At 49.0% G+C, this 23,953-nt stretch overlaps 2 protein-coding genes across 9 annotated transcripts in view; both read right to left on the bottom strand.

Annotated features, from left to right (window-relative positions):
• Window positions 1-291: 291 nt before the first annotated feature.
• Window positions 292-10,500, bottom strand: LOC101679851 (2'-5'-oligoadenylate synthase 1). Of its 3 annotated transcripts, none has more exons than XM_004753273.3 (6): window positions 10,219-10,497; window positions 7,898-8,186; window positions 5,569-5,753; window positions 2,503-2,735; window positions 1,869-2,022; window positions 292-805 (listed from the first exon to the last, which is right to left on the bottom strand). In XM_004753273.3, the coding sequence occupies exons 1-6, from the start codon at window positions 10,396-10,398 to the stop codon at window positions 644-646; spliced, it is 1,203 nt and encodes a 400-aa protein (XP_004753330.1). In that variant the 5' UTR covers window positions 10,399-10,497; the 3' UTR covers window positions 292-643. The 3 variants fall into 3 exon arrangements, with proteins under 3 accessions (XP_004753330.1, XP_044929544.1, XP_044929542.1); XM_045073607.1 differs by having other exon boundaries at window positions 670-805; window positions 1,780-2,022; window positions 10,219-10,499; XM_045073609.1 differs by lacking the exon at window positions 1,869-2,022 and having other exon boundaries at window positions 10,219-10,500.
• A 5,586-nt stretch (window positions 10,501-16,086) lies between these two features.
• Window positions 16,087-23,953, bottom strand: part of RPH3A (rabphilin 3A) — a 257,663-nt gene continuing 249,796 nt past the window's right edge. For all 6 annotated transcript variants that reach the window (XM_045073643.1, XM_045073642.1, XM_045073644.1 and 3 more), the window contains 3 exons: window positions 22,275-22,356; window positions 19,120-19,216; window positions 16,087-18,323 (listed from right to left, as the gene is read on the bottom strand). In XM_045073643.1, the coding sequence (XP_044929578.1) occupies window positions 18,193-18,323; window positions 19,120-19,216; window positions 22,275-22,356 (310 nt within the window). In that variant the 3' untranslated portion in view covers window positions 16,087-18,192. The remainder of the gene's footprint in view (window positions 18,324-19,119; window positions 19,217-22,274; window positions 22,357-23,953) is intronic.

The raw sequence follows: 23,953 nt of genomic DNA, 5'->3' as shown, positions 1-23,953 counted from the left end.
AGACAGGGCAGTTCTGAAACTTCTCCCCCATAAATAATCAGAAATGTAGACAGGGGATGAATCAAAGAGGCCAGTCTTAGATCCTTCTGAAAGTTAGAAGGATCCAGAATAATCCACTATTAAAAGTCAGTGCACGCAAACATCAGACCAGGAGGCAGGGATCCCAAAGCCCAGAACACAGTAGGTGCTCAATACATATTTCAAGTTGAATCGGTTTATATATGCACACCTATAATATACAGATATATAGCTCTTGGCCATGGGACTTGCAGTTAATAAACACCCAACACATGGCATTTGCTGATCTTTTTATTGTTACTGATGATAAATTGGACAGCAGACCCCGCACCAGGAACACAGAAGAAAGTGAAGTCTCTCTGGTTGTCTCCCAGAGAGGATGGTCAGAGGCCAGGCTGGGGCAGGTGAGGCTGCAGGGAACTCACTGCTGAGGGGAGGCGGAGCCCAGAACAAGGGGAAGGGTGGGGGTCAGGAAGCCTGCATGCCCGTCTCAGGTCTGACACCAGCTCACTGTTAGGATCGGAGTCGTCTTCTGCCCTCTGGATCAAGGGACCTCCCCTGACCTCCGAGATGAGGGGGTAGGCCTGGATGATTCTGGAACCCTTCCCTGAAGGCTCACTGGTGCTCAGAGGATGGCACACGCCCAGTCATCTTCCTTCGGGGCAGTGGACGGCATCATGCCTGCACTGAGGCTCCTCCCAGCAGCTACAGAGTGCCATCCATAAGCCTCGGGAGAATACATCCTGTGCTCACAAGTTGCCCAGATGTCCTCGACGTCTTCCGCAAGCTGAAAGCATAAAGCACATGATCACTGGGAGAACCGATCCTTCCATTTTGGCGCTGGGTCTCCGTGAGCAGTTAAGGTGCATACTGTGAGACAGGACCCCCCGGATCCCTCTTGAGGAGGGACAAAGAAGTCTCAGCGGCTGGGGCAGGGGTCAGCCGACAGATGCCAGCAGTCAGCCCCTTGAGACTTGCCTCGACTACAGAGAGCCCCATGTTCAAGGCTGTGCCCCTTTCTGACTTGCCCACATCCAGGGACGGATTTGAGCACCCCCAGACTGGGGCTGGGCAACTCTGAAGGCCACTCCCTGCGTGGGCACAGGGAGAGCCGAGCACGGGGGCGCCGAGAACTGGTGTTAGAGTCCACTCACTCCAGGTCCCAGCTCTACCGCTCCCTAGATAAATGTCCTGGAGCAGGTGACTTCACGTCTCCGAGCCTCCTTTTCTCGTATGTAAGATTGGGAGTAGCACACACACACACACACACACCTCAAAGGGTGTTGTGATGATTTAATGAAATAAGGGAGCATTTAGGACAGAACCTGAGCCCGAAGCAAATATTCAGTAAGCGGTGGTTGTTATGATTTTTTCTTATTCATAGAGGAATGAGCCCGCTGGGGCTGCCGACAGAGCTGCCTCTGGCCATCATCATGTTAGCTGAAGAGTGAAGTCTGGACAGGGGATATGCACGTCCCAGGAAGCCTCTGAACGGGGCCAAGATGACGGAAACTATGGAGCACAGCCCGGGACCCTATGGATATGAATTCGAGCAAAGAACACTTTCTCTGGAGAGAATGAAGGTCACTTGACTGCTCTAAGCCTGCTTCGTCACCTGGGACATGGGGAGAGTAGGACACGCCTATCTCAAGGGACACGATGGGAGGTTAGAGATGGGACAAAACACGCGAGATGCTCCGCACAGGACTTAGAACGTAACGAGAGGTCAGTACACGCCAGATAATGACCGTAGTCGCTTACAAGTACGTTAGAATGCATCAGTTTCACATGCCCCATGCTGTGTAGAGGGGGTGGGGGGAGGGTGAGAGGGAGGAAGCAGAACGTCTCACAGGCACGTCCCAGGAGCCCACTGGAGACCCATCTCCTTTCTTAAAGCATGGGTAGCTCAGCCAGGCCCGGGCCTCCTCTGCCAGCCGCTGCCAGGGGTATGAGTCTCCACCCGCCACATTTCCTGTTGGGTCAGCCGGGTCCAGAATCACAGGCCTGGAGAGAAACAGTGAGAGAAAGATGGGTGACAAGCCAGGGCCGTGTCTGGGGGATTCAGACGCTCCCAGCAGGGCAAAACACCAGCCTGGCACAGGCTGGGACTCAGGACAGGAGCGGGGTGCTGTTTCCTGGGGCGTTAGTCTTACAGCAAGCCCTTAATCCCCGGGAGCAATTAGGATCATCACTCTAGCTGTTGGTATTTTAGTTCAAATTTCGGCCCTTCCTCTTATTTTCTGTTAAGCGTAGCTCCTTACCCCTCAGGACCTCAGTTTACCCATCCGTACTGTAGGTATGGAGAGGCAGGCCTCACAGGGTTGGAGGCTGTTGTATAAATCAGATGCCAGCAGGAAAAGGCTCAGCACAACGGCTGGCCAAGAAAGAGGACCAGCACATGAGGTGCCCTCATTGCCAAGGTGCCACGCCTGCCCCCAGGGGCTCATTTACATCGGGGAGCTGACCCAGGTGGAGATGGAGTACCTGGGTTTTGCAAGCTGCCCCTGCAGGTATTGTCCAATAATCCGGTTTTTAAAGTCGTAATACTTTGTCCAGTAGATGCAGAGCTGGTGGTAGTTTAGGACTAATTTCAAGACGGTCTGAAATCCCTGAGCCATGCTGAACTCTGTTTCGTTGCTACCTTCCTCCCAGGCATAGACTGTCAGGAGCTCCAAGGCGTACTGCTGCGGCAGTGGTTTCCCAAGCTGCTTCTTACACTGAGAGGAGGAAAAGGAATCAGAAACATGCACTTGTCCAGCTGGGGCAGAAAGCACATTTCCCAAAGGCCAAATCCAGCCTGCCATCTGCTTTTGTAAATAACATTTACAACATTTGCAAAATTTGCTTTTGGTAAATAACATTTCCGTGGAGCAAAGCCATGGCCATTCATTCCCATGGAGTCTAGGCTGCTTCCATAATACAGACTCGAGTAGTTGTGACAGAGACCATGTGGCCCACGAGGTCTAAAATATTTACTACCTAGGGCATTATGGAAAAATGTTTACTCGCTCCTGGGATAAGAGCTTGGGCTCTGGATTCTTTTTTTTTTTTTTTAAGATTTTATTTGTTTATTTGACAGACAGAGATCACAAGTAGGCAGAGAGGCAGGCAGAGAGAGAGGAGGAAGCAGGCTCCCTGCTGAGCAGAGAGCCCGATGTGGGGCTCAATCCCAGGCCCCTGGGATCATGACCTGAGCCAAAGGCAGAGGCTTTAACCCACTGGGCCACCCAGGTGCCCCTGGGCTCTGGATTCCGAGTGATGTGGCTTTGAATCTTGGCTCCATTGGTGCCCAATTCCAGGAAGACAACTTAGACTCATGGAGCCTCGTTTTTCAAACCCTCCAGGTGAAGGGTCATCATAGCACCAAGCCCATAAGGATACTGTGAAAATCAACTGAGAGGAAGAACTTGTAGAATTCCTAAGAGCCAAACAAAATTCCCTTTGGAGTAAGATATGAAACCCAAAGCCTCAAATGATTTCAGAAGTAATTTTCAAGTACCAGGACCGGCACAGAAATAACCAGGCACACAAGGAAATAAGACACCAAGAGTAATAACCATCAGAAAAAAAAAAAGTGAAAATACTAATAAGTCCACAAAACTTTAAATATTGAAGAATCACATAGAGACTTTAAAACAACTAGAAATATTCTGTTTACGGAAATAAAAGAAGAGCTTGAACTACAGGAAATTAGAAGCCATGAGAAGTAACTTAGCATATTTGAAAGAGAATAAAATTTAAATCATTGAACAAAACTTCACAAAAACTGTAATTAATAACTCAGCTGCAAATTAGATACACTAAAGGGGGAGATTAATGAATTAGAGAGTATGTTAGAATAAACTGTTACGAATAAAGCATGGGGAGGCAGGAAGATGGAAAATGTGTAAGAGGGTATAAAGATAATGAAGGATAGAGTGAAGTCAAACATACATTTAACTGGAGGTCTAGGAGGCGAGGAAGAGAGAGAAAGACAATGTTAGAGGAGAATGGCTGAGAGTTTCCAAAACTGGTGAAAGATATCCATTCACAGATTCAGGAATCCCAGGGAAGGTACCAGTGAACTTCAGGCGGGAGAAGCAAAAAGCAATCATTATTAAGACACCTCAGACATGGGCACTTGGCTTGCTCAGTTGGTTGGGCATCTGCTTTTGGCTGCGGTCGTGATCCCCGGGGCCTGGGATCAACCCCTGCATCAGGCTCCCTGCTCATAGGGGAGCCTGCCTCTTCTTCTCCCTCTGCCATTGCTACCCTCTGCTTGTGCTCTCTGGCTCTCTCTATCTCTCTGTCAAATAAATAAATAAATAAATAAAATCTTAAAAAAGACACCTCACATTGAAATGAAACAAAATCAAAGACAAAAAGAAAAATATAAATGCAGCCAGGGGAATAAGACACATTACCTACAAAGATCTATGGTTAGACTGACATGACAACTGACTTTTCACTAGTGACCCTGGAAGACGGAGTAATATATTTCCTTGTACTGAAATGGCTGCCAACACAGCAAAAGTACCCATCAACGATGAAGGTTAAGATCAAGACATTTTCAGGCAAACAAAAAAACTAAGAGCTCATTATCAGAAGACCGTCAGCAAAAACAAGCAAAAAAAAATAATAAATAAATAAATGAATAAATCTTCCAGGACACACTTTAGGAAGAAGGAACATGATCCCCGGAGGAAGGATAGAGATATAAGAAAGAGCTGATGGTGGAAAACGTGGTAAATACACACATAGTTGAAATGAGCTTTAGGTATGGAAAATGATAGGAATGCTTTGCGGTACTTGAAAATATAGAGACTCGAAAACACACAGCAATGTGGCATGTAAGTTGCAGGTGGTGATGGTGGTGGTGAGTGGAGTTAGAGTAGGGAGGGATTCCTGTGTTGTTTTATGGGAAAGAAGAGAGAGGTAGAGGGGAGGGGGGGGAGGGGCACGGAGGGAGCCGAGGGATGGAGGGAAAGAGACAGTTCCTCATCGTGGGGGACTATTTTGCTCATGGTAAAACAACGGATATTCCTGGCTTCTTTCCACTGATTGTCAGTAGCATCCTGGCCCCCCCATCACCATGGTTACCAAAAACGTCCTCATGAATTTTCAATATCCTTGGGGGCAGTGGTTACACTTATCAAGAACCCCTTTTGTAAGTTCTAAGATGCTCCGCCTCCGTGATCCTATTTCCTTGCCCAGCAAACCAGGATGTCTGGCCAATAAAGGATGGTCTTGCTTTGCCTTACTTAATTATTTTTTTAAAAGATCCTATTTATTTATTTCTTTGAGTGAGAAGGAGAGAGATGGTGTGCACGAGAGAGGGAGCAGGAGCTGGGGAGAGAGGCAGAGGGAGGGGGGAGAAGCAGACTCCCCGCTGAGCAGGGAGCCCCTCCTTCCCCACTACCCCCTCCCTCCTCCCCCCTTCCTGCCCTCTCATCCTTCTGGATTCCCCGCCCTCCCTCTCCCTCCATTCCATAGTCCTCCCCCCTTTCCTTCGCTCCCTCCTCCTCCTCCTCCTCCTCCTCCTCCTCCGCTCCCCAGGCGGGAGAAACATACCTTCTGGAACCAGTGCTTGACCAAGCGGATCAGGCTCTTCACCTTGGTGGGGCGCTGCCTCAGGAAGTCTCGCTGCAGCTCCGTGAAGCAGGTGGAGAACTCGCCCTCTCTCTCCAGCATCTGGCACTCTCGGATGAGCGTGATGTAGACTTCAGGGTTAGGTTGGCCGTTATTGGTCCACTGACCTGTTAGGGACAAATCCACAACCTGAAGATGTCAGCGCTTCTCTAGGGTTCTTTCAGTTGTTCTGGGGCAACAAGCTTGTGGACCGTGGGGCACAGCAGGAGGGGCCTGGAGTCTGTCCCCAACCTTCCCTTCTCCCAGATCTCCTGCTGTCACTCCGTCCAGGCGGCCATCACCCCTCTCTCCCACCAGGACTTCGGGCAGCAGCTTCCTCACTGGTTCCCCCACAGCCCATTCTCGACCCAGCTCCCAGAGAGGCGTTTCAAAACGTGGGCATGTGGCTTCTTGCTCCCTACAACATCTGGAATAACATCCAGCATCCCTGCAATGGCCTCGGAAACTAGATGTGTTCTGTCTCCTGCCACCGCTCCCATCTCGCCTCCTACATTGCTCCCTTGCCATGGACACCACGTGGCCTTCCATCTCATCTTCAAACACACCAAGCTCATTCCTGTCTCAGGGCCTTTGCACTTGCTGGAGCCCCCAGATCTTCCCCAGGTGGGTTCCTTCCCATCCCTTGGGCCTCAGCTCAGATGTCACCTCCTCAGGGGACTCTCCGTCATCACTCTGTCTGAAAACACCCTCCACCCTCCGTTGCTCTCCATTGTGTCAATCCTCTTACGTTTTTTGTCCCAGCAGGTATCATTCCATTTATTTCTGTACTTATGCTCCCTCTTGGGCTCACACAGGGCCAGAGAACAATGCCTGGTCCACAACAGGTGCCTGTGGGTGATCTGTGCTTATCACTGTTGATCAGCTGTCTCTGTCCTCTGGTCCTACCCCTCTTCCCACCTGTTTCCACACTACAGCTGGGCTGTCGTTCTAAAACAGAAATCTGACCCTGAGTGAAACCCTTCCACAGCTACCCAACGTGTTCCGGAGAAATCCACGGCCAAGGGTCCAGGCTTCTGCAGGATCAGCTCCCTCCCTCCTCGCCTTCCCCACTCCCCCTGTTCCTCTACCCTCTGTTCATCCTCAGCATCCTTCAGGTCCCCCAGTGTATCCTGATCTCTCTTCTCCGGGCCTTTGCTTGTGCTGGTTCCCTCCGCCTGGCATGTCCTTCCTCCCCCTCTCTCTCTCCCTCTTATTATTTTGGTGGCCAATGGAATGCCAGCTCCCAACACCAGACGTAGCACCAAGGAAAGTTCTCCCAAACGTTCTCATTTCCAGGTTCTTCTAGAGTTTTGGTATTATTCTCACAGGTCCCCTCTGCCAAACAAAACAAAACAAAACAAAAACAAAAACAAAAAACAAAAAACAAAAAAAACCCGCAAAAACTAACCAACCAACAACCACAAAAAAAAAACCCAAACAACAACAATAAAACCCACCCCAGTTCCATGTACGTAGTTGAGTACGAGGGACCAGTTGTCGTTTCTGTGGCATCCGACAGCTGTCACGGTGTTTCCCTCCAAAATTAAAAATCTAACCTATTCCATTCACCCCTGTGAGTTACTTCACTGTGGTCCCCAAGGGTGCCTCGGGACACAGTTGGGGAACTTACATTTTTGAACACCTCCCCTGGGCCAGACCCTGTGTAAGAGCTTAAGGCAGATGACCATTTAATGCTGAAAGCAAGTGCATGACCTCGCTGGACTGGTTTAACCAGTTTTGTACTGGGGGAATCGAACCTCGTCCAAATGTTTCTGCAGATTATCTAGAGATTCCAACCCTCAGCTAAGTTTAGCGAGGTCTCCTCGTGTTTGGGGTAAAAGAGGCAGTTCACGTGTTGACTCTAGGCCGGGCCTACGCTGCCTCATTTTCAGCCAGAGAATGCCCAAGTACAAGCAGCCAGCCGGATAGGAATTCCCCGAGAAACGTCTTGCCCCCAGATTGTGCCAGTTTGCTGTTTCCTGTCACCCCTGTGGCCGGTTATGACCTCATTCAATCTAAGATCTTCTCCCCACTTTGCGGGATGTCCTGACAGGGTCAGAATCTACAGCTGTGGGAGATTTCTGCTCAGAAATATGAAGAGAGAAAGAAGCCTTGACGCAGGACAAGGGCAGAAAGCCGTGTGTGCATGTGTATGTGTGTGTGTGCACGCGCGCGTGTGCAGGCGTGCGTATGCACACACACACGTGCATGTGTGTGCGCGCATGCGTGTGGGTGTGTGTGCACACACACACGTGCACACGTGCGCGCTTACCCAGGACGTCAAAGGCAGGCAGCACATCAAACTCCACCTCTTCAGGGAGATAGGGGTGTTTGAGCCAGAAGCTGAGGGCTCGGGGCTTCTCCCACTGCAGACTCCCAACCTCAAACCGCACTTCAAAGATTTCTTTTCTTTGACAGGCTTCCAACTGCCTCTTAATTTCTCGGATGAACTCTCCTCTTTTGTCAAGCTGCTCCTGAAAACTCCCAAGGTTGCTAAGAAAAACCACAAGGTCAGCATCTGATCGGCCTCTGAGGGACGTGCCTTTGCCTGAAGAGCCACCCTAAAACAGACGAGGAGAATGAGAACCGTCATTGAGGAGAGCCTCCCTATATAAAATGATGAGGACAATCACTAACATGCTTGAGCCTTAGCCTATGCATTGAGGGCATCAGCAGTCTCAGCTCCCATAATGCCCAGAGGACTCTGCGACTCCTGTACTCTTGTTATCAGACCCCACTTCACGGGTGTGGCAACAAAGTGCTCAGAGAGGGGGTACAACAGCCCAGCCTCCCGGTAAGAGGGGGCAGAGGTGCAATTCAAACCCTGGCTGTCTCGTTCTAGCATCTGTGTTCTTTACTCCCTAACCTTTACTATCGTGTATAGGATTCTATAGCGTAGACTGGCCCGTGCTGGGTGGTTTACATACATCATAGAATCCCAGCCCTACCAGGCGCTGGGAGTCACAGAGGAGGAGGGTGAAGCACAGAGGGGTGAAATGACTTGCTCAAGGTCTCACAACCAAAAAAAAAAAAAAAAGTCTCACAGCCAGCAGGTGCTCTCTGCTTTCAAAATTTATACTTTTTTTTTTTTAAAGTTTTCATTTATTTATTTGACAGAGATCACAAATAGGCAGAGAGGCAAGCAGAGAGTGGGTGGGGAAGCAGGCTCCCCGCTGAGCAAGGAGCCCAAAACGGGGCTTGATCCCAGGACTCTGAGATCATGACCTGAGCTGAAGGCAGAGGTTTAACCCACTGAGCCACCCAGGAACCCTTCAAAATTTATTCTCTTAACCAGACCACGATACCATAGAAAGGTTGGGTCCCTACTGCGGATGGGGGAAAAAGGGACCCCGCGTACACTGTGGGAGGGAATGGAGATTGGAACAGCCACTGTGGAAGACAGTATGGAGGTTCCTCAAAAAATTAAAAATAGAGCTGCCTTATGATCTAGTAATCCCACTATTGGGTATTTACCCAAAGAAAATTAAAACACTAATTTGAGAAGATACATGCAAAAATGCTTATGGTAAGACTATAATAGCCAAGATATGGAAGCAGCTCAAGTGTCCATCCATAGATGAATGGATAAAGAAGATGTGGTAAGTACACACACACACACACACACACACAGAGGGAATATTCTTCAGCCATAAAAAGAATGACACCTCGCCATTCGCCACAACGTGGATGGATCTAGAAGGTATCATGCTAAGTGAAATAAGCCAGACAAATGCTATATGTGGAATCTAAAAAATGAAACAAAACAAGAGACTCATATACAGGGAACAATCAGGTGGTTGCCAGAGGGGAGGTGGGTGGGCGGAGAATGAGCGACATAAATAAAAGGGATTAAGAAGTTCTAACTTCCGGTTATGCAGTAAGTCCCAGACATGAAAAGTACAGCACAGGGAATACAGTCAGTGATACTGTAATAACACTGTGTGGGGACAGGTGGTGACTACATCTATCTTGAAGAGCACTGAGTAACATACAGAATGGTCGAATTGATACATTGTGTATCTGAAGCTAATATCACATGGTATATTAATTACACGTCAGTAAGGAGAGAGAACCCTGGGTCATCAGGGAAGTTGAGAAGCTGAGCTGGCGCCGGACCCCCTTTCAGCAATCCCCAGCTCTGGTTTTGTGGAATAAATACTTTACGGGAGGCAACTCTTACAACTTTCATAGCCACACAAAATCATCGGAATAACAGTTGTTATTGGCTGAAGCCCCCCGAATATAGTCTTAAACAGCTCCTGCTTCTGCAGAAATTGTGAGTGCCCAGCCTGGCCGTTCATTAACAAATTATTTCTTAGAGCTGGGTCTCAGTTTTCCTGTCTCTGAAATGGGCGTTGCTAAGGATAGCAGTTCATAAACTTCAGGCAGAGTATTTATTTAAAAGTTCCAGATGTAGGTCCTCATCCCAGAATCTATTCTAACAAGTTATGGTTAGTTTTTTTTTTTTTTTTTTAATATGGATATGTCAGAAACGGCTAGCCCCGAAGAACTGCCCTGTTTCTGTCTGTCTGTCTGTACGGGACCTGTTGTCCAACCAGCCACCCCTTCCCCGGGAGGGAGGTTTGGGCTCACCTTGATGACTTTGGTCACCCGCACAGGGTGGGGGGCTCCTTGGAAACACTTCTCCTTCAGGAAGGTGGAGATGATGTGGACGGCGTCTTTGATCTGCCTGCGGAAATTCGTGTCTGGCAGGAGACGGTATTCAATGAACTTGTCCAGATACTTGGCTGGGGTCTCTTCCAGTTCCCACATGATTTCCAGGTTGGGGACAGGAGTGCCTGTGGCCACAGCTGAAGCCTCCTCCGAACCCTCCTGCTGCCTGGGTCAGTTAGTTTCATTTCCTCGGAAGGGAGGAGCTTAGCTGGGCAAAGGCTGGGGCGGATCCCTGAAGGGCTTCTCCCCTGCCAGCTCCCTTACCCTTTATGCAGCAGCCTAGACTATCAGGCTGAACCTTGAAACTGATGCGTTTTTTTTTTTTTTTTTTTTAAGATTTTATTCATTTATTTGAGAGAGACAGAGAGAGCGGGAGCGAGCAGGAGCTGGGGGGAGGGGCGGTGGACAAGGGAGGCTCCCCGCTAAGCAGGGAGCCAGGCAGGCTCAGGGATCATGACCTGAGCTGAAGGCAGGCACTTGACCGCCAGAGCCACCAGGCAACGCTGAAACTGTTGCTTTTTAACGCTATGGGCACCTCACCCAGGAGAAATTGTTATTAGAAACTGATTTATGGTCTCCTGCTTCCTCTTTTTCTTCATTGCTGACAAAACTGTTTTATAGTTTCCTATGATCTTTACAGCAATATATGCACATTGTAAAGTGGAAGAGAAGTCAGAAAAGCAAGACCATCCATGATCCTAAAACTCAAAAACCACTATAAACACTTCGGTATAGGTCTTTTCAGATATTTTTCTTTTCTTTTCTTTATTTTTTTTTAAAGATTTTATTTATTTATTTATTTATTTATTTGACAGAGATCACAAGCAGGCAGAGGCAGGCGGGGGGCGGGGGAAGCAAGCTCCCCACTGAGCAGAGAGCCCCATGTGGGGCTCGATCCCATAACCCTGGGATCATGACCTGAGCCGAAGGCAGAAGCTTTAACCCACTGAGCCACCCAGGCGCCCCTCAGATATTTTTCTAGGTTAACACACACATACACTCACACACAGAGTTCTGTCCTTTTTTTTTTTTAATCATCCTGCTATGTATATATTTTCCTTTCGACTAATAGACTTTATTTCCTTTCTTTTCTTTTTTTAAAAGATTTTATTTATTTATTTATTTGACAGAAAGAGAGAGAGAGAGAGATCACAAGTAGGCAGAGAGACAGTCGGGGGGGGGGGGAGCAGGCTCCTGGCTCGATCCCAGGACCCTGAGATCACGACCTGAGGTGAAGGCAGAGGCTTAACCCACTGAGCCACCCAGGTGCCCACAGGCTTTATTTCTTACAGCAGTTTTAGGTTTAGAGAAAAACTGAAGAGAAAGAACAGAGCTCCTGTAACAGCACTCCGACCGGTCTGAACGGATAACTTTGTCTCAAGCTTCTGCACTCCTTGCTTGCTGACCTAAGTCCCTTGGTCTGTAGCAGGACAGACTGGTCCTGATATTTGCAGACCCCTGGACTCTGGGACAGAAGGACCAAACTTTCCCAGAGCTTAAGGCTTGACCACATCCAAGTACAGCTGCCGTGAGGCCAGCCAGCCTGTCCCGGGTCCTGTCGATGGGCGACTATCCACCTGCTTCTCCTGCCTGCAGCCCCCCCTCCCTTTCCCCATGCCTTCCCCTTCAATGCCCCCCCAGCTCCTCCTGGACAGGGAAGATGGTCTTTGAGACATCACTCTGCCATCTTCCTAGATTCCCGGCTCCCCAAATAAAGCAGCCCTTCCTTTCCCACCGTCTGTGTCTCTCGAGTACTGATTTTCGAGTGATGAACGGCGGAACCTGAATTGGAACGGGTTCTCTGTCATCTGATACTCTTGCCCATACTTCCCACCCCGACTTCCACACCCCCTCACGAATATGGGGCGGAACCTTTGTGACATCTGGTGAACTGGTATTGATTTGTTATGAACTCGGGTCCAAAGGGTTTGCTCTTTGTTTGTGCAGTCCGTGTAATGTCACGTGTCCACCCTCACGAAATGTGCAGAATCATTTCTGAAAAACACCCTTGGCTCACGTATTCTGTGTGGCTCTTCCTTCTTTCGAACTTCTGCATTTGATGCTATAAACTTCCCAATGAGCACGTCTTTCATGGCACCCCACACATTTCAACTGCTTGTTTTTTTCATTTTCCTTTTTCCTGTGCTTTTTCATTTCCTGTGCTAAAATAGCACAGATTTTTATTTTTTTAAGGATTTTCCTTCTTCCTTCCTTCCTTCCTTCCTTCCTTATTTATTTGAGCGGGGAGGGATAGGGGGAGAGGGAGAGAATCTCAAGAAGACTCCTTGCTCACTGTGGAGCCCCACAAGGGGCTCGATCCCAGGACCCTGAGATCCTGACCTGAGCCAAAAGCAGGAGTTGGACGCCCAACCGACTGAGCCACCCAGGCGCCCCCAGCACAGAATATTTTAAAGTTTCTTTTGAGACTTCTTTGACCCATGTGTCAGAAGTGCTGTTGAATCTCTAAAAACTTGGGAATTTTCCAGATATGTTTCTTATATTGATTTCTCACTTAACTCCACTGTGGTGGAGAGCATACTGTGTATGACATCTATGCTCCGGAATTTGCTAGGGGTGTGTTTTATGGCCTCAGAATGTGGTGTAGCTTTGTGGATGTTCCATGGGATCTTGGGAAGAGTTTGTCTTCTGTTTTGGCTGGACGGTGTAGTCTCGAAATGCCCATTAGATACCCTTCTTTTATTTATTTATTTATTTATTTGGCAGAGAGAGAGAGAGATCACAAGTAGGCAGAGAGGCAGGCAGGGAGAAAGGGGGAAGCAGGCTTCCTGCTGAGCAGAGAGCCTGACTCAAGGCTCAATCCCAGGACCCTGAGATCGTGACCTGAGTCGAAGGCAGAGGTTTAACCCACTGAGCCACCCAGGCGCCCCTTAACCACCCTTCTTTTAACCAGATCAGCAAATCATCTCCACTCCCCACTCCTTCTGTATAACATGTTGACCTATGCAGAAGGGAAAAGGTGACCATAGAGGGGGGTCTTCTTTTTAGGTGACATGCACTTTGCTTCCCAGTTGGATTGTGTGAATTTCAAAGATTCTCTCTGCTCTCAAATGCTTTCTGGCAATTCCATTTGTCAATGAAATGTATACTGTGAACCTGTGTAAAACCTCGGAACATGAGAGACTCCCATTTCGGGGACCAACACCTCATCCTGGTTTTTGAAACAGGAGCTGCTGAGCACAGGGCAGCTGCCTTCGCATTCTGGATAAAAACTGGCCATTCTGTGAAGTATCTGTGAAAGATATTTTCCTAGTAACTGACCTAATGTACTCAGAAGACTGATGGACGGTATCATGTAATTTCATCTTCTAATCACGATTTCTGGAAAACTGCGTCTGTACATTTCCTAATACTTGCACAGTTTGCTAGTGGAGACTCCTGGCTCTCACTCCCCAAGGGGACACATCCATGCGGTTACCTGAGTCTGTGCTCCCCGCAGTGCAATTCAAAGACCCCAAATAAATTATTGTCTTCTCTTTTACTGCTTTCCCTTCTCTTGGTGGATGATACTAAAGATACTGTTGACTGAATACTTATAAACAGATCCAATATGAGGTTAAAAGAGAATCGTCCTTAGAAAACCAACACTGAAATCTTTGGAAAGATGCAGTCAAGTTTCACAGCACACTGTATCAAACCGGGTAAGAGTACCACAACTGTAAACGATTGAGGAAACAATTGGAAAAATCCAGGATTATGGCAGAGCGTGTTTTGCAGGTGGCTTTAACTTATTGTTCCTCTTGAAGACACAGCAACAAGAAATTTTTGTGTTTTATGCAATAGAGACAATGCAGGACTCGAGGCAGGGGGCCTGCCCTCAGCAAAAAGGTCTAGGTCTTTACTGAACAATTGGGAGATTAAGGCACATTTGAGGGTCTTGGCAACCAAGCTAATCCTGACACTCTGATGTCCTACCTAAAGAGTTGCAGACCAAGTGATGTGTTCAAGGTCACACAGCAAGTTTGGGCCAGGGCCAAGTTAGCTATAATTGTCCCACACATGCATGGTGACTTGTGTTTCCAAGGTGCTCAAATGTGTTAGGCCAATGCCCCTGGCAAACCTGATTCAGCAGAGGAGGGGCCAGCCCAGTGGATTCCACAGCACAGAGCATTTTAATCCACTTGTACTGATTTCACCAGGCACCCCCAACCCCTCGACCCTCCCCTTTCCCGGGGCCCATCTTCATCAGCCCTGGTGGGAGACCAGACCCCAGCAACTTCATCTCACCTCTTGGAAATATTTCTAGTTGTTCCCATTTTCCAGATGATGAAACTGAGTCTGAGAAGTGAGTTTGCACATCTAGAGTGTGCCGGTCAGGATTTGAATGCTGGACGGAACTGATTACAAAACTGGCATGCCTTTTTTATTGTCAGGTGCTTTGGGCACTGTATTGCCACACACATTGTGCTTTATTTCAATGAGGGAAAAAAAGATCGTTAGTCAAGTCAGGCGTACCGATAGTTTTGAAAACTTTCCTCATGGAGATTCATCTCGGCTTCTTTGGCAGGTCTACATACCTGGGGAAGGAGCTCAATCATTTTAGAGATGGATATTAGCTTTCTTTTCATCTGTTCATGACTGACTGGTGGCGGTTGCCTAGAATGCTGTGTTGAGAAGGATTCAGAGGCTGCTGGCAGGCTCTGTGGGGAAGATGCCAATTTGATTAGCAATGTCTGCTATGAGCGCGGGGAGAGATTAGTAATGTCTGCCCTGAGCACAGGGGAACCAGTGCCTCCTGCTACTCCTTGGGGCTGGGGGGGGGGTACTCCACAGCCCTAATTGGTATCTCTCTCCACCTGCTGGCAGCTGGCTAAATCATAGGAAACACAGATGGACTAGGACAGTGGTTGGCAAAGTCATGAGGGAGGTGGGAGACACAAGGCATCAACCAGGAAATATATTCAGATATACATCTCATCCCCAGCGTACAGTTAGAGTCTGGGTGTTAGGCGGCAGGGAGAGCATGGGTAGTTTGAAAAGAAAATCTCTACAGGCGACTCTAATAGGCCTATTTCTTCCCTAAGATTGAGAACCACCCTTTTGGGGATAAGAAAAAGATCTTGTCTCTAAACTGGCAATCTGGTGGATGAAACTGATGATTCCTTCTGGGAAGTAACCAACATTCCCGATAAATTGCTTAAACACTTTTGGGATAGGTCTTGGTGAGATTAAGAAACTCCCTGGGAAGTTGGTTAGCTCCTTAGCCCCCAGGACTAAGCCCTCAGGACTGGTGAGGGCCATCTGTGAAGGCTCCTTGCAGGATGGAAGAACATAAGGAGACATGGATGATCTGTGATATTATTAACCAGGATGTTAAGGACAGTGCATCAGGAGTCCAGTGAAACAGCTCCTTTCTGGCATTGCTGCCGTGAGCCATTGGCCATGTCGTTCCCTGCCCTGGGCTTTGGGTTATTCCTCTGTCAAGTAAGTGAGTCAATAGAACTTGGCCTTTGTTCAGCTCTTTTTTCTCTTTGCATCTTGACATTGTCTCATTTCATGCCATGCAGGATTTTCCCCAAGGTTGAAGAAGAAGGGAGAAGAGATGCTGGCCCCCTGTTGGGTGGGCATCAGCAAAAAGCATTCTTCTACCTGGGTATGGAGTCAGCCAACAAGGACAGAGAGACCACATCTGCCTTGTCCATGGCCGAAACCCCAAGGGCTGGTACATAGCAGATGCTCATTAAACACTGACTCTCCAAATAGCATCAAGTATCCTGATGAGGAGGAAGCACTTCCAGAAACCAGAAAGGAAAAACCCAGACCACCAGCTTTTCCTGGATATTCCTACTTTATTTTTGGCTACATCATCACAAAGAAAGGCAGTGGGCGGTTCGGCATGCACTGGAGGGCATGTGTGTATTCTAGGCAGGGAGGGGTTACACTTATCATGGACAGCAGGTGCCCGGTCCGGGGACACCGTGAGCTTGCTGCATGCTGATTCCAGCGCCAACACCAGCGTCAGGCTTGAGCAGTGCAGCTAGCATGCTTTCTCCTCGGGGTGAACCGTGGGAAGGAGGTGGGCCGAGAGTGGACGCCACGGGGACTGACAGAGGGCCAGGGTTGGGGGGCAAGATGGCAGCCTGGAAGCCATTGGCCATCTTGGGGAAGGCGAAGAGCTTGGTGTTTGGAAGATGGTTATTCAAGGCAAGAAATCAGAGTCTTCCGATGAGTCGCGCAGGGAGCTGAGGGCGGGGGCCTTGACTGAGAAAGGTTAAAAGGTGCGTTTGGAGAAAGTGAGAGTTTGCGTGTCCATCTGATGACGTCTCTAGACAACGGGCTGTCAGACAGAGGGATGTGATTTTCATGGGGAAGACCAAGGAAACCGGCGAAAAAACAAGCCTTTCTCACGGGGCAGGGAAGACGCCCTGACCCCCGCCTCACATTTGTAACATTGATTCTCATCGCCTTTTCTTCTTTTTTACTATTTTTTTTTTAAATTTGGGGGGAAGGGAGCCCAAATGATTCATGATGGAACTATGGCCGTTGGCATCAGGATCTGTCACTCTCCGAAGCTCACATTCACGATGGTATCTTATGCTCCCGACAAACTTGGTGAAAGGGTGCAGGAGACAGACAGACTGAGACAGCATCATGGACAGAGACATTCAAGGCGATTCTGAGTGAGAGACAGGGCTTGGGGATTCAGAGAAGCAGAGAGGGCGAGGGCCGGACAGAGCAGAGTGTTTACTTAACTAAGAGCAGAGGGAGGAGGAAGGCTGGGGGCTTTGGAGAGCCCCGCCCCCACCCAGACCCAGAGCTCTGGTTTCTAACTGCCTTTTGCACCTACTTGGGGAGCCCAGGGGCCGAGGAAAGCCCACTAAGGGGCGTCTACACAGCTGGCGGGAGGCCACCATGCACCTGGGACAGCACCAGCAGCACGCCCAGCGGGGGGCGGGGGGCCCCTGGTTCTGCCACCAGGAGACACGGGCAGGGGTTGAGAAGCACACGGGCCTAACTGGAACTCCAAGGGGGGGGGCCAGTTTGAGTTTGCTGGCCAAGCTGGGGAGGGGGCGAGGCTGGCTTAAGGTATTTTTTGCTGTTGCTATTGAACCCCCTTAGAAAGAGGACAAGGAGACGGGGGGGGGGGAGAGACGGACAGGGAGAGAGGAGGGTGAGGAGGAGAGAGAGTTTGACGCGATGTAGGGTTAGGGAGGGAGGAGGGCAGGATGGGGAGGGGGAGGGCGGGGGGGACACTAAAGGGTGTTGGGTTCTGCTCGGAAGCAAACAGAGGAGGCATCCTGAAAGACGGGGCTACCAAGCCCCTTTGTGTGTTCTGCGTGTCCACGTCTGGATGCATTTGGGGCCAGGAGAGTCTGTTCCTAGTCACCGGGGAGTTTAAGCTCGGTGGTCTGTCTTCCTGGCAATCGGGGTGTGTGGCGTGGAGGGGCAGCAGAGGCCTGGAGGTTCTATCTCTGCCCCAGTGCTGGCCCTCGCAGCCTGGTTCCAGGGTATACGCAGACACGACCCAGGAAACGCAGGGTGTGTGTGTGTGTGTGTGTGTGTGTGTGTGTGTGTGTTTTCAAGACCAGGAGGTTCTAAAAACAGTCCTAAATGATGAAGAACCTTTGCAGTTTCCCCAGACAGAAAGGTTGTTAAATTCCAGCCTCCTTGTACAATTCTCCGCCTTCCTCTCCCTCCTGGAGGGACCAGAGAGAGGCTGCAGTCAGGCCCCGCAGCACAGCATCGCAGACGGAGGAGAAAGGTCTTTGGCAGCAGTGCCCAAGGTCAGGGGGCACCTCAAAGGTAGGCTTGGGGAGGGAGGGGGGTGGGGGAGGCAGAGAGGAGAGAGGCCAGAGTGCGAAGGGCGGCAGGGTCAGGCTGGCGGGTGACCTGGCATGGGGGTGGGGCATGGAGCTGGGGACCTGGGGGCCCATCCTAATCGCTCGACACGTGGTTCTCGTTCTGTAGCTGGTGCCAGCGCTCAATCTTCTTGTCCTTGTTTTTCAGACACTCGTACCAGTGTTTCAAGCGTTCTCCCTTGGCCGAGATCCCCAGCTGGCAGCCTCCTGGAGGGCAGGATGGGGAGACAGAGGCAGGTGGTCAGCGTGGAGGGGCGCATGGGACTCTCGTTCTGGATCCTAATGTCTAGCTAGGGGAAAGCGGCCGGCAAGCGGTGACCCCTCCGGCAACCTGGGGTCTTTCTCTACGGAGGGCTGTTGTGATGACGTTACCACGGGCCTTCTCTGCCCGCACACCAGCTACTCAGGAGCCCGCCATGGTTCCCTATGGGAGCACCACGTGGTAGCTTCACCATCGCATTTTTTTAAGACCTTCCGTAAGTCGCCACCCCACTCACTGAAACTGTCTCCCGCTACTTCTGGGTACCCCTCGTCTATTTCCAAAGGGTCAGCTCGGCCCCCCTGTCCAGTCCTGCCCCCACTCCCTGGCTTACGCTGTGTGCCTTGCCTGGAGTGCATTCCCTGCTCCACCTTTCATGAATGATCTTCCTCATCGTTGGAAGCGGGGCTGGGAAAACTAGAACCTTCCTCCAGGCCTCACGAATTAAGGGGACTTCCTTTGTACCCTATTTTTGGGGGCCACAGACCCCACTCTCCTCTGTGATTTGGTTACCTGTTCAGCAAATAACCAATCATGACCCAGTCACCCAGCTTCGTAAGCCCTTTCCTATAAAAGCATCCCCAAATTGGACCCAGATTGGTACCCTGGGTCCCGAGGTGGTGTTTGGATGAAACGGCCGCCAGAAGATAGGGAGAGCCCAGCACCTTCTGAGAGAAGCCTGGATCCTCAAGGCTCTTCGCTCCGGGGAGGAGGAGCTTGTCTCTGGGAGTCGGGAGCACTCACCGATGTAATCGTTGGACTTGCCGATGTCATAGTCCCAGACCGAGATGTCCAAGGACTTCTTCGCCAGGTCACTATGTTTGATGTCATAGAAAAACTCCTGGATGCAGCAGAGAAAGACAGGTGAGGGGGAGGAGTCCTGATCCTTGGGCATGAGAAGCTAAAGGGATGAGCCCTAGGGATTCAGGGACCAAACACCTGGGAGCAAGGGGACCCTCCTGTTACCCCCAGGACCGACAATCCCCTTTCAACAAACACTCTGTATAACAAAGACTCTCAAAACCCGTGATTCCCATTTCAGTAACTCTCTAAAATCAGGACTGGCTGGTGGGGTTTTTCTAAGAGAGCTGCTCCTGGTCAGATTTCCTTGAAGGCCAATAGCCGTGAATTCAGTTCTTCCCTTCTGGTCGCTTCAGAAGTAGGTTTCCCTCTCTCCATCATTTAGAGATTGAGGGTAGTCGAGGGCCCTGAGACTGACATGAAGAACAGAGGCTTGGGTTTCCAGACTTTCTACATCATTTTTCTGCCTAACTGTAAAATGCCTTCATGTTCATTGTTTGTTTTTTCTTTTAAGATTTTAAAAAATTTATTTGACAGACAGAGATCACAAGTAGGCAGAGAGGCAGGCAGAGAGAGAGGAGGAAGCAGACTCCCTGCCGAGCAGAGAGCCCGATGTGGGGCTCGATCCCAGGACCCTGGGATCATGACCTGAACCAAAGGCAGAGGCTTTAGCCCACTGAACCACCCAGGCACCTCCATTCATGTTCATTGTTAAAACAAATGAGGAAGCTAAAATAAAATCAAATAAAACCCAACCCCCAAAGCCTGTCATCTAACTACCCCAGAATAGCCACTGTCAACATTTCCCATGTGCGACCACATTAATGTATGTTTTCAAGTCAACATGAATATTAATTTGAATATTACATGAAACATTTGAATATTATGTAAAGTATAATATGAACATGCTGCATTATGAGAGCCTTATTTTCCCGTTTTATAACACGTCGTAAAAAACCAGTTTAGCGCGTTAGCAAATATCTTTCTGGTTTCCTTTAATGCTTAGGTCCCTGTCCCTAACCTCAATATAATGCTCAACAGCAGAGTACTGACGTTGTTTCCAACTTTCCGCTACCATTAATAATCAGAGGAAAGGCACACTTGCAACTCCGTCATTGTGCAAATCCGTGATAACTTATTCAGGATAGATTCTGAGACGCGTATCTCTGAGTTCGTAAGGTTCTAAGATAGAGAGCAGCGATGTACACCACAATGCCATTTGTGGCCAGTAAGAAAGCCGGCCCTATGCGTGTTTGTCCAGTATGTTTATACATCCTGGAAGTGGATGGTAGAGCTCGTTCAGAAGAAGAGAAGTAGGCGATAGAGGCTGGGAAAGGAGGAGGACTGTTGACTGGACATCCGTTGGTACTTTTGGAATTTTCAGATATGTGACTATATTACCTGTTCCTCAAATAAATGGTATTTAAATTACAAAATGTTAAGGATTTTGGACATTTTGACAACAGTTTGACAAACATCCTTTAGGAAGTTGGACCAGTTTGGTCTCTTACCCGTGATGCATACATTTCCCCACAGGCTCACCAACACCGGGTACCAACATTTTATAATATTTTTGTGCCTGTTTGTGATGAGATCTGGTGTCTGGCCTTGTTTCTTATCTTCTCTATTGCTAATGAGGCTTACTGGCTCTTTAGATTTCTTCTTCAATGACTTGTTCAGACTCCAGGAGCAGGTAGACAGGACCGCAGTCATTGGCTCCTTACTCAAAATTCAGGAGTCAGAGTTGGGACATGAGGGGTCCAGCTGAAAGAGGGACCTGGGGATAGGATGCACTGAGCTACTGGCCAGTGATGCTCTGAGCTCTGTTTACAAAGAATATTCTCCATGCACATGGATATGGGCACATGCATTTCAAAAGCAAAATGAGCACAAAGCACACTGTATTGTAGTTTTCTTGGCCCACTTTCCAACATTTGGGTAAAAAACAATGCTGACTCTGATCTGACGTCAGATCGTTACATTCAACAGATAGTTCTGGACCCCTAGGATCTGACCGCTTGCCAACAAATAACAGAAATCCAGGGGGACAGCATGACATGCAGGAACACGTGAACCCTGCAGGGGTTTTAACACACTGACTCTTAAGGGATGACTAAGAGTCTTCCGGAGAGGGAGAGAGAAAGAGATGGAAGCCCAGGAAAAGGGAGCAGCAGGCGCAAAGGCTAAGAGATGTACCAAGGACCCGCGCGAAATAAGGTTGACTTGAGGCGGGGAGGGTGAGCTGGGGAAGGGGTGGGACGTGACTTTGAAAGGGCTTGACTGTCACACTAAGAAGTTAAGGAGCCACTGTTGGGTTAAGCAATGGGGAAGAAAAATTCAGATTCATTCTTCAGAAAGCTCATGCTTATATGAGGATGGGCCAAACACAAGGAAGTGAGTCAGGAGTCTACTGCAATAGTCCAGATGTGAAATGCCTGACAAGTGACAGTGAGACAACCGGAAGAGGCACAGTACGTAGATAGGGGTCTTAGTAGGGCCTGCTACCCAGGATGGACATGGGGAGTGAGGGACAGAGAGGGGACAGTGCCAACTGGGTGACCGGTAAAAGGCATCACTATCCTTATTTATTTCCTCAAATTTCAGGACCACAGACTACTAGACCCTGGACATGATTTCATTCAGTCTGTCTCCAAATGCAGCTTCTTCCTATGACATGCCTAATCTATAGGTTTTTGTCTTAGGTTTGATTCCCTCTGGTGACAAGGAACTCATTACCTATCCTTTAAATAATTCAAGTGGGTGTATAAGAGAAAGCTTTTTTAAAAAATATTTTATTTTTATTTATTCATTTTTGAGAGAGAGAACATGAATGGGGAGGGGTGGTGGGGCAACAGAGAGGGAGAAAGAATCTGAAGCAGACTCCGCACTGAGCAGGGAGCTGACGCAGGGCTCGATCCCAAAACCATGAGATCGTGACCTGAGCTGAAACCAAGAGTTAGATGCTCAACCGACTACGCTGCCCCGGCACCGCAACAGAAAACTGTTTTGATGTGAATCATGACATTCTAGTACAGAGCTTGTTCCTGCCTCGCACACGGGAAATATCCCAGAGCATGACAAAAGTGGGGTACCCTTACCTCATTAAACTCAGGGTTCAAGGTCTTCTTCTTTATTTGAGTCTTGTGTTTGGCCTTCTTTCCCATGTCCGGTTTCAGCCAGCTGAGGGAGATAGAGATGCTATTGCGAAGGAAGCTTAATGAATAAGATCAGCCTCTTGACCCCAAAGGCTCCCTCTCCCGTGCCCAGAGAATCACTGCACAAATCAGGACATGAGTCGACATTAACAACATCGATGTGCATTAGAGCAGAGCTGCCAGGCACGGCACTTAGGACCTGCGGGATAGTTCATTCTCAACAAACCCTTGTGGGTAAGGCTACAACCCCCCATTTCATGTGCAAGTAAATTGAGCATCCAGACAAGTTGAGACATGTGCCCCAGGTCACACAGCTCAGAACCAACCCAGCGCTCGCCTCTTAGCTAGTACTCAGTCCCAAAGGGTCAGATTGAAAGCCTGGATGGTGGTTCCTAGAGTGGCACAATTACCCCTTAGGCTGCCCCCAAGTCCTGGGGAGGCGGTGACTGTATACACAGAAAGGAGAAGATGCAAATCTGATTACAATCAGTCCTCCTCAAAACTATTCAGTGGCTCCCCTTGGACCTTAGGGTAAAGTTCAGATTCCTTGATGGGGCTTTTAAAGCTCTAGTCCAGCCTGCTCTTATGCTACGCTCTTCACCTCACCTCACTCCCCATTCACTCTCCTTTCCACCTCAGGGCCTTTGCACATACCATTTCCTCTGCCTAGACAGCTCTTCCCCAGTGTAAGCACAATGCCTGGCACACAGTAGGTGCTCAACCAGTATTTTCTGGGCAAATAAGTAAGATGGGCCAAAAGCTCCTAATTGTTGGGACACTTGGACTCTCATTAAAGCTGTCACTATGGGGTGTCTGGGTGGCTCAGTGGGTTAAGCCTCTGCCTTCCGCTCAGGTCATGATCCCAGGGTCCTGGGATTAAGCCCCGCATGGGGCTCTCTGCTCAGCAGGGAGCCTGCTTCCTCTTCTTTCTCTGCCCATTTGTGATCTCTATGAAATAAATAAATAAAATCTTCAAAAAAAAAAAAAAAGCTGTCACTAGCTGTGCAACTTTGAACCTAAGTGTAGCTTCAGCATGCCTCAGGTTCCCAATCTGCAAAGAGGGCAAGCATTTTTTTCCTTCACTGACAGAACTGCTTTTGAGGATAATTTATTTTATTTATTTATTTTTATTGAAGCATAGTGGACAGTGTTACATTCGTTTCAGGCATACACACAGTGACTTGACAAGTCTACACGTCTACACTTCTGCTGTGCCCACCACAAGGGTAGTCACCATCTGTCACCACGCAACACTACTGGAAAGCCACTGATGATATTCCCTCTGCTGTGCCTTCACCCCTGTGACTCATTCATTCCACAACTGAAAGCCTATACCTCCTACTGCCCTTGAGGACAATTTTATTATTTTGTTTTATTTTTAATTATTTACTTATTTGAGAGAGAGAGAGAGCGCACGCGAGCACACAGGCAGGGGAAGCAGCAGAGGGAGAGGGAGAAACAGGCTCCCTGCTGAGTAGGCTGCCCCCCACCCCCATTCCCTCTGTGAGGCTCTATCCCAGGATCCTGGGATCATGACCTGAGCCAAAGGCAGAGATGCTTAATGGACTGAGCCACCCAGGCACCCCTTGAGGACAATTTTAAAGAAGGGACACAAAGCGGGG

Source organism: Mustela putorius, unplaced genomic scaffold (genome assembly GCF_011764305.1).
Source record: "Mustela putorius furo isolate JIRA1106 unplaced genomic scaffold, ASM1176430v1.1 tig00537248_pilon_pilon_pilon, whole genome shotgun sequence".
Lineage (NCBI taxonomy): Eukaryota > Metazoa > Chordata > Mammalia > Carnivora > Mustelidae > Mustela > Mustela putorius.
Note: the sequence above shows the minus strand (reverse complement) of the source record. Positions and strands in the feature narration are given on the sequence as shown.